Raw genomic sequence first — 10,643 nt, 5'->3', positions numbered from 1 at the left:
ATTCAAAACTCATAAAATCTTGTAAATAAGAGTTAACATTTGATTGAAATTAGTTTCATAGTTAAATATTTATCTCTCAAAATATATTGAATTTTAATTTTAGTTCTCATAAAGTATATTTTTAGTTCTATTTTGTTAAAAATTATTTGCTTTACTTCCTCCTCTCTATTAAATGATAACATGTTTAAATCATATGCTATTATATGTTAATTTTCGTGTCATTAGTTAATTTTTTTTAAAGTTATATAAGTGAGAAGGATAAACACTAACAATTTTAAAATATAATGACTAAAAAAATATTTTTATAAGGACCAAAATTATATTTAATATATTTAAAAAAATTAAAATTTATATTTAAACCTTAAATTAAAAACTGCATTTTATGATTTTTACAAGAGTTTTGTTATATTCTCCTATTTATCTTTTTAATAATCTTTCTCTTACTTTATGAAGTAAACATTAAACAAAAAAGATTATATTTATTATCTTAAAAATATAAAATATATTTAATATTTAATTTATGTGTAATGAATTATAGAAATAACAGGTATGAGAATTTAGAATTATTTTTTAATATTAGTTTTATTAATATCAGTCATTAAAATTAATATAAATATTTAAAATAGTAAATTTTTATTGAAAATAATAATATTTATTATTTTTTATATTTTTTATATAGTGATTTTTTTATTTTTCAATAAAAGTTCTTCATTTTTATTTTTTAAAAATCATCCTACTAAATTTAACATATTTCTTTTAACAAATATATACTAAAAAACACTACTTATCGTCTATGGAACACTCACTAATAATTTAAAAATAAAATATTTAAAGTAAAACTTTTTAAACATTTAAATGTATTAAAAAATTATATTTTCATATAGCTTTTTTGGTCTTGTTTGTATATTCTTTAACAAATATCATTATTCATCAAGTCATTCGTTAAAAAGAAAGTTATCTATTCATTTTTATTTCTGGTACTGATTTGAAATCTCAAATTTTGAACTCCATTGTTTAGTACATTTGTATGGGTGATGTTGTGTGATTTTGAAATATAAAAATTGTGTCCTAATGATTATAGTAATGAGAAAATGCGACCTTTCCAAGTTCCAATAGAGACTAAGTGTTTGGGAAGGATCAATATTCAAATAATTGAGTTCATCTATATATATAGGTAGCTTCCTTTTCTGAGTGATTGAGTCAAGTCTTAGCAACATATCTCTTAACCCAACAAAAAGCATTCTATACCTACATTTTTTAATATAATAGCAAGTGAAGACCTAGGATTCCCCACTTCTCTAATTATTTAAAACCCAGAAAACAATCAAGTTGGATAAAATTGACACATAATTGTAGCTCTTTAATGTATTAAATAGGCTTCAATTCAAGATTTGGGTATGAATTTTTTTTTTGTTAAAAGTGAGAAGATTTGCTTTTATAATTCTTGTCTCAAAAAGTTCGTTTTTAACTATCAATTAAAAGATTTCTTAGTACACACCCACACAAAATAAAGAATAGTGGTATTCTCACAACTTATATTTACAACATTAACAACTTTTTTTTCTATTATATTAATCATTATTTTTCTTTTTCTCTTTTCTATTTTATTTATTTGTAAAAACAAGTTTTAGAAATGCAATTTCTGAAAAATAGAGGTGTTTATTAGGTCTATTGTGGACAATATTTCTTAAATGAAAACTGGAGGAGGATTACTCTTGTGTGTTTCATTTTCTTTTCCTTTTACATAATCCTCAAATAGAATTCAGATTGTCTAAAACTCTCCTTTCCAAACAATCCTCAGTTGAAAAAAAAAGTTACATTACTATAATATTTCTGTTTTTAAAAGAATTTAATTTTAATATACTATAAATCAATGTCAATTTATTTATATTATTTATTATTATTATTATTAAAATATATCGCAATAGAAAGAGAGAGATGGTTTCACTGTAGTAGACAAACTATGTTATGGGAGAGTTAAAGGAGGGTTTTTTTTTTTTTTTTTCCATTTTCTTTTTACCCTTTTCTTGAACTTTATCATTACCATGGACATCATTGAAGGTAGCACTTCAAATATTTTATGGTTTTGGTTGTATTTTTTGAGGGTCAGATCCTTCCTTTAAAAAGGGGTTTTAAAGAATAATAAAGAAAAGGGGAATGCACTTGCAAATTGGAAATTGCAATGGGTAGTCAAAGAGAGTATGAATGAGTTTGAGCGAAAAGGCAATGAAATTGACTAGTTTTGAGACAAATGTGTGAACCATTGACTGAACAAGAAGGCGTTAAGGAAAGCAACATCAAAACAATGTTGCTATCGACAAAAGCCTTGTAAATGTCTTTTCCCTTTCATTTCAAAACAAACAATGTTACAATTATTTCCCAAACATGATGCAATTCTAGTTATTTATCTTTTAACTATTTCCTTTTTTCAACTCCCAATATTTTATAATCAGTGGAATTTATATATTTATTTTTTAGTTTAGGTTAAATTACAAATTTAGTATCTATATTTGACACACTTTTTAAATTTATTTCTTGTATAAAAAAATTACAATTTAATTCTTATATGAGTTATATTTTTAAATTAGTTATTGTGATTAAAAATGTGTTAAAGCTTTATATGAGAAAGATTGAAATGTAAAAAAAATACTTATCTTTACTGCAGTTTTATATCCTAAAAATAATAAATATTTTTTTTAAGGAAAAAGCCCTTTTCAAATATTTAATAAAAGTTATAATAAAAATATTAATACTGATTCTTTATTTGTTTATTTGAATATAAGAAAAAATAAATATATAAAATAAAAAATATATTAATTTAAGTTTTTGGAAGTTGGGTTATGTTAATCTTATATTTAAAATGTGTTTAACTATTAATTCATAAAAGTTATAAGATTTTGTTAATCACTGTTTTTGGGTTGAGTTTAAACATCTAAAAATAAGAATTTTTTATTAAAAAAAATAATGCATGCATTGCATTTCAATAAATGATTTTATTATATTTATTTGCTTAAACTTAGAGTTGAAATTAATTATTTTTTATTTTTATATTTTATTTTATCTTCAAATGAATAAATAAAGTATTAACATTAAATTTTTTATAATTTTTATTGTATATTAATTTTTATAAAATATTTAAAAAATATTTTTTCTTTATAATTTTTTTATTATTTTTAAGATATAAAATTACAGTAGATATAAGTTTGCCTCAAGATATCAGTTTTTAATCTCTTAAAATTTTGTTAATTTTTGACACCTCATTTACTATTATAAACAGGTTTATAGTTTATCTTCTTATTATTGATTAAAATACATATTTAATTTTTATAATTAACACTTATTTGTAAATTAGTCCCTATAATTAACATTTAAGTTTTAGTTTTTATATAAATATTTTTTTATATTTCGATCCATCTCATCTAACATTGTTAACATGTTTTTAAAGACAAAAACTAATCTAAAAATATTTACTTATATGAGGACTAAATCATAATTTTTTATGTAGAGATCAAATTAAAAAAAGTGTCAAATATAAAAATTAAATTTATAATTTACCCTTTACTATAAACACAAACTTTTAGATGTTCAAACAACATTTTCCATCTTTTACTGTTCTCTCTCAATAAATCGTTGTAATTTTAATTTACACTGCGTATAAAGTGGGGGTAAGAATAATAGTATTCAACTACTCTATTTGTTTGTACTGAGCAAGTATTGAACATTTATTTTCATTGTATATAAAGGTTAATTACTGTCATGTGATCATATTTTTTAAATTGCACATCCATCATCTGCCACCTATTTACACTTTAGTTTTTTTTTTTTAATCAATAATTATATGCAGTTGGGCTCCTTGGGCTTTAGCAGTAAGTGCTTTTCATCCCTTTGTGCAGACATAGATTTGTTATCATTTTGCAATAGAATATACCTTTAGATTTGTATAGTAGACCCAAAAGAAAAAAGTCCTTTAAATTTGTCTTCAATATTGTATGGAGCAAACATTTTATTATTTTGATATCCTTAAACACTTTTAATTGATTCTTGACTTTATAAAACAATAGTCCTTCATATATATTGCAAAATGACATTGAAAAATAAAGTGAGAATGGATTGAAACAAATGACATTTTATAAAGTTAAAAATTCTTGCAAAAATTTAAAATTTTCAAAAACTAAAACGTCCAATTCATACAAGCTTGAACTAATTGTTTACTTTTCAAAAAATTTTGAAAACTGTTAAAATAAACTTCTGAAAATTCAATTCTGGAAGTGTGTTCTTAAGAGCTTCAAAAATTATATTTTAAAAATGTTATTTTGTAAATGAAGACCTTACAATTTTTACTTTTTTAAATGAGTTTATGTATACTTCTGTAGATAAATGTTTGAAAAAGTATTTGACAACACTCCATTTTCTGAACTTTGTACCTTATAAGTAAGCCACCATGATAGAGAGAAACCCGAAAGATGCAGAAGCACGTGGCCCTGCGCAACACACACGTGAAGCTCCTAGGCTTCGATCTCGTGTCCCTCACGCAAAACGGCACGTCGTTCCAGCGCAGAGGAATCGCTCTCTCTCTGGTGGAAACCCTAGGAACCGTAACTCTTCGAGACATGAAGCCCAACAAGTTCTTGCGTTTCGGCATCGACGACGGCACCGCTTTCATCCCCTGCATCCTCTGGCTTAACCACCACTCCTCCTCCTTCCTCGCGCGCCGCCACCCTAACCCTCACGACCTCCACCTCGCCGCCGACGCCGCAGCACGCTTCGCCGCCCTCGTGAACATCGGCGCGGTGGTGAGAGTGAGGGGCAGACTCAGTTCCTACCAGGGCGCAATTCAGGTTACGGTCTCCGACGTCGTGGTCGAGAAGGATCCCAACGCAGAGATCTTACACTGGCTCGATTGTGTTCGCCTGGCTCGTCACTGTTACAATCTTCTGAATCAACCACAATGATTATCCTTCTAACATGAGTTTTACCGTTTATATACTTATATATAAAGTAGTTTAGGGACTTGAGTAAACAATTTAGTGTAGGAACCTGACCTTTGGTAGAGATTCTGTTAATAAGATAAACAAATGTTAAAAAGGAAGGATCCCAATACTTTGGAGGAATGGAAGCATGTGAGAGAAGGGAGAGACCCATTTCAACTAGTTCTCCATGTTTTCTTTCAGTTGTAAAACCACACAACAGGTTTAAAGATTTTGTAGGAGTTTTGGAAAAAACAATAATTTGTTCTCAAGCTTCTCCAATTTTCTCCTGCAAATTCGAATCCCATTAGAGTTTGATCAAGTGTTTATCCTGTTTTACATGGTTGATAGGACACACTGACACTACGAATATACAAGTGACTTGTCTTTATTCCCAAAAGAAAAAGGGGCATACAAGGGGTAGAAGGGAGATAATTATGCATAGAAGACTAGATAAGGGTGGCTGTCTCCTGTGAACGGTATTCGTTTTGGCTGCATCCTGCTAATGGTATTGTTTTGATCTTTGAAGAACACCTGTATTTGCTTTGGACCTTTGAAAAGGAGGACGTTTCATTGCATAGATTTCGGTCTAAGTATGACAAACTTGATCTATAGCAATTATATTTCAGTTTCGTAAAGTATTCAAATTCAAATAGTAATAGTAATGGACTTGTTGGTCATCAACTGTTAAATTATGTTTGACCAATTTTCAACAAAACTTGATTTTCTGTATGCATTTCATTCTGAATAATAAAGAAAATGTCTCATTGTGAGATGAGAACATTTTGCTAATATATTTGTGACTTGTAACTGGTGGAATAACTTTTCAAATTTACTGCTAACTATACATCATATTTCAATTGCCTAATATAAGTACAATGATTTCTGGAGGCAAGTAAATGATTCAATTAGAAAAGACTCATTTTTTTTATTATGCTTAATATTAGAGCAACAGCATTACTTGTGTGTTTTTCGATGATATCTGTTATGACTGTGGGGAAGGAGTTAAGATAGTTAAAATATTAGTTAGTTTATTAGTGGCAGTCAGTGACATAAATAAATAGGACTGAAAGGGGAGGAAATTCATTCAGTTCTGTGGTCGTTTATAAATTGAGCTTTTTCTCTTAGTGAAAGGAGAAATTCTTTGTGAAGGGTAGAAACCCTTGGAGGAGTGATCTGTCTCCTATTTTCTGTTCTTTCCATTCAATTCAATAAGATTATTCTGTTTTGTTCCTGGGTTACTAACAATATCATTTGTCTTGAATGAATTTGTAATTTGAAGTGTATGTTGAACACTAAAAAAAAGTCAAATATTGACTTTGATGGTGGAAAATAACACGAAAAGGGCATTTCAGGAGGTTGTGGCTTACAATAAATGAACCCACCACTGCAGTTTCCTTGAATTGTTATTTAGCTTATGAATAAAAAACCTATTAAACTTTATGCTAGCATTTTGATAAATCCCTGTAATTGCTGCACTACATTACTTCTTTCACTTGATATTATTCTCAACCTACCACTTCTTGGTCTTGCATTTAGTCATTTGTTTATGATTTGTTGATTATATTCATCTAGCACTTGGGAGATTTGCTTTTCTATCCTTATTCTTACTATTTCATTGTTCTTTCTTTTTTGATAGGTTTTAATTTGATAATTCATTTTAATTAGCTAAGGACTCATAGTCATATCATATTATATTTGCAGTGTTTTTTTGATACACCGGGGCTTATGTTGAATTGTGGTGGATTTCCCTATAGGGATGTCAAGGCTCGTGTTGAAAGTGCCTGGGGTTCAATATAGTCTATGATGTGCTCATAGTCATTTTTGATGTCCATAGACATATTACCAAGTCAATCATTTATTATGTATATTAAGTAGGAGTCTTATCAATCTTTTTCTTTCTATATTGAACCTTTTTGCGAGAATTCTGTATAAGGAATTCCTGTTAAAATTGTTTAAATTGAATCTGGGTGGGGGAAACCCAAAAATTTGGACTTGCAGCTTAAAATGGTTTAGTAGTTACTCGAAGTGTTCCTTTATCACAAATATTATTTCTGTGAGAGTTTTTATTTTAGAATTTCCCCAACTTTTCTATTTTATTTATCCTATAAGCCTTGTAGAGAAGACCTGTATAAGCCTTAGTGAGGAGAGTAAATCAGATGGAGGGTAGTCTGATTGCTAGAAGCAGAGGGAGATTGAGAAAAACTAAATGCAAAACAGTTCTGAAGGATTTAAAGGTCAAAAGTGTGTCTTTAAACATGATTTATAACATAGCATTATGGCATCATTTGATCCTTTTAGCTCACCCCACCCAGTGCGAGAAGATTTGATTTTTGCTGTTTAACTTATGATTGGACAATTGGGTTGGGTTGTTTGGTAACTCTTATTTGTATACTTGTTCTACCAGTAAGTCTTATTCCTCACTATTGTAATAATTATTGTGATGTATTGATGTGCTGATGGATCATTGGTAGCAAGCAGTTTACCAACACCAATCAAACTTATAATACCTTCTGTCCACAAGGCATATACTGCTCTTCTGGCTCTCTAGACTGTAGTAGGCTTTTGTAGATTGTTATGTTAAACTAGCACAACAGATGCAATCTCTTGTCATCATATTTTTGTCTCCTCTTCAACCTTTGGCCTTGTTATGATTTATGTTTTGATGGCATATTTTCTTTATTCTTTTTGTTATTAGTGAGCACATCCGTATCTTATTGACATTCAATCAATACAGGCCTGATTCAAGAGTGATAAAATTAATCAAACGTATGGGTGCTCGAGTGGTTCCAAATCAAAGGCGAGTTTTGTGTATGAACAAGATTGATTTAGTAGAGAAAAAGAAAGACTTGTTAAAGGTTGCTGAAGAATTCAAAGATCTTGCTGGATATGAAAGGTAAGGTTCTCTTGTAGAAATGCTCGAGTCACTTATAGCCACTGTTATTGTAACTTTTCTGTTGATCGATTGTCATGCTTTAGCTAGCTTCTAATAACATTATTTTTCTTAATATTATTCAGGCATTTCATGATATCAGGACTGAAGGGGGCTGGAGTGAAAGATCTGACTCAGTACTTGATGGAGCAGGCACGGATTTTTGTTTTTCTGATGTCTACTTGCTGATACAAATGATTTAACAGTTCTCTAAGGAATCACTAATGTGTTTGTTAGGGTGTAGGATGAGACTGCCCCCTCCCGGTGGAATAAGACCTAGTTCCATTTACAATCATAATTGCTTTGATTTTTTACCATGCATATGCATTTATTTACATTTTACAATTACATTTTTTATAATTTATTCCTGATATCTTTTAATTAGAATAATCCCTGATTTAATTCTGGATTTTTAATTGTTTGTTATGCATAGGCAGTTCAACGACCCTGGGAAGAAGATCCATTCACCATGAGTGAGGAAGTTATGAAGATTATAGCATTAGAAGTTGTGTGCGAAAGGTTATTGGACTACGTGCATCAGGTAGTTGTTGAACATTCACTCATTCTTCTAATATATAGCTAGAATTTGTAATAACTATATTTCAAGATTAGTCGATAGTGTTAAAATATTAGATATTGACTAGCAAATTTTTCAATTCAGGAAATTCCATATGATATTGAACATAGGTTGATTGACTGGAAAGAGTTACGGGATGGTTCTCTTAGGATTGAGCAACACTTAGTCACTAACAAACTTAGCCAACGCAAGATTCTTGTAGGGAAGAATGGCTCAAAAATTGGGTAACTTCTATCTTCAGCCTTTCCTTTATGTAGCTTAACATATTTTTTTGTTATTTTAGCAGCTTCTATTGTTTTGAATATGATATCACTAGATTGGATTGCTGTGATTCATGTTTGATCAATGCGTATGGGAAAAATGGGGATATCTCCATTTTGTTATATATTTTAGATTTTTAAGTGTAGTTGTGCCCATTTTCCATCTGCTGAAAATTTGAATATTTGGGTACTTTCATCATGCAGTAAGCTTTCTGTTTTTGAAAATTCCATTTTCTGTAGATTCTTTTGTCATCTTAGATGATTCTTTTCTCCTGTTTTTGAAAATTCCTTCCACTTGCATGCCCTTCTTACATGCACGAGAGTGGAAGCTTCGGATTCATTTCTATTCTCTGCTTCCTTCAATTGAACGGTTATTTGGGCCTTTCATTATGTTGGAAATTGCGAACTTTTGTTTATATTTATGTTATTTAAATACAGGAGAATAGGAATTGAAGCCAACGAAGAGCTAAGGTCTATTTTCAAAAAGCAAGTGCATCTAATTCTCCAGGTGAGGCTTAAACAATGAATCAGGCAAATAGATTTGATGTTGAGAGTGTACTTTCCTTGCCACGCCGCGCTATGAAATGCAGTACGTAAAATGCCAAAGCAATGGTGTATCTTTACCCCTGACAATTGAAGTCCATGGAAGCTTAAAACACCATGCCTAATGTCACGTTGATCACAGAAAATCATTGCTATGGTGACACAGGTTGCGTTCATTGGTGATCAAACAAGCAAACGTCCGTGCCTTTTACCAATTTGTTTGCCTGTGGTTAAGGAATTTGATTTGTCAAGTTTATTACGTCTATGAATTTTTAAAGGGAATCCATATTTTGGTTTTTGTATTCTATTAGAATTTGGTTTATATATATATATATATAAAATAGACAACTAGGGCATTTGCTAGTATGATTCGTACAATGGGTGCTCATAATATGCCCATGGACCCCTCATTATTTGGCAAGATACGACTGATATTGTATAATGTTATCTTATGTATAGCATTTTTTTATGACTTGCAATGAAAATGATTTATTGATGTTTCGAACTGTTGGCTTTTGACCAAAAAAGAACTTTGAAAAAATTATTAAGAGATTTTATAATAAATAATCTTGAAATTTTCTTTTTGATTGAATTTACTTAGATCGTATAATTCATATAGCTGATCTCGTTATTATTTTGATTTGTTGACTAAGAGAAATTTTCATTCCAATTTCAGATGTTTTCAGTTTCATAATATTGTTCTACTAGTTTCAAATTTTAAATCCATCTAAATTTGATCAATTTCTAGGTGCAAAACTTATGTTTGATTAATACAATAACAATACAGGTTTAATTTTTTTGTTAAATGTAAACTTAAGCCAACTTTTAATGTCATAAGCCTTTTTTTTTTGTGAGGATATTTTAACAATACGGGTTTAATTATTTTGTTAAATGTTAACAAGTTTTAATGTCATAATTTTTTTTTAATATTTTGATGTAAATGTTAGAATGTAAAAGATTTTATCTTTTTTTTTTAATATTATTTCTTTCGTCGTCTTTTTTTTTAAGATATAATTTGTTAATAGATTGAATTTCAACAAAATATTATACTGAATTAATTTGTTATTGAATAGTTCTTCAGAGTAACAATATAAGAAATTTGAATGATTTTTGACATTAAAATTTTTGCGCTTGCACCAATTTTGAATTTTTATATTTCTATAATTTTTTTTCTAAAATCTCATATTTTGATATATATCATTTTTAAAATGTAAAAAGTCAATATGAAAAAAGACAATAATTATCTTTTTGTGAATATATTATTTATTTGTAAATATTTATAATTATTTATATATTTATTTTTACTTAATTTGATAAGTTTCTTAATATAGCTGTTTATAACAATTTATATATATAAATTTAAG

General features: G+C 28.7%; 2 protein-coding genes across 3 annotated transcripts; both read left to right on the top strand.

Moving 5' to 3' along the window:
• The first annotated feature begins 4,461 nt into the window (after positions 1 to 4,461).
• On the top strand, positions 4,462 to 9,755 carry LOC113869560 (CST complex subunit STN1). Of its 2 annotated transcripts, none has more exons than XM_027505943.1 (6): positions 4,462 to 5,475; positions 7,705 to 7,863; positions 7,986 to 8,048; positions 8,333 to 8,440; positions 8,561 to 8,700; positions 9,175 to 9,755. In XM_027505943.1, the coding sequence occupies exon 1, from the start codon at positions 4,464 to 4,466 to the stop codon at positions 4,950 to 4,952; it is 489 nt and encodes a 162-aa protein (XP_027361744.1). In that variant the 5' UTR covers positions 4,462 to 4,463; the 3' UTR covers positions 4,953 to 5,475; positions 7,705 to 7,863; positions 7,986 to 8,048; positions 8,333 to 8,440; positions 8,561 to 8,700; positions 9,175 to 9,755. The 2 variants fall into 2 exon arrangements, with proteins under 2 accessions (XP_027361744.1, XP_027361743.1); XM_027505942.1 differs by having other exon boundaries at positions 4,462 to 5,560; positions 7,986 to 8,052; positions 9,175 to 9,715.
• On the top strand, positions 6,290 to 9,323 carry LOC113870326 (GTP-binding protein ERG-like). The gene is given in 8 exon segments (XM_027506921.1): positions 6,290 to 6,325; positions 6,672 to 6,762; positions 6,765 to 6,816; positions 7,705 to 7,863; positions 7,986 to 8,052; positions 8,333 to 8,440; positions 8,561 to 8,700; positions 9,175 to 9,323. Coding segments are annotated over 8 exon segments (741 nt in total). The 3' UTR covers positions 9,263 to 9,323.
• Positions 9,756 to 10,643: the final 888 nt, after the last annotated feature.

The sequence above is a fragment of the Abrus precatorius genome, unplaced genomic scaffold (genome assembly GCF_003935025.1).
Source record: "Abrus precatorius isolate BTA unplaced genomic scaffold, Abrus_2018 Scaffold6, whole genome shotgun sequence".
Classification (NCBI taxonomy): Eukaryota; Viridiplantae; Streptophyta; class Magnoliopsida; order Fabales; family Fabaceae; genus Abrus; species Abrus precatorius.
The sequence above is the reverse complement of the archived record's forward strand: the minus strand, read 5'-3'. Positions and strand labels throughout refer to the sequence as shown.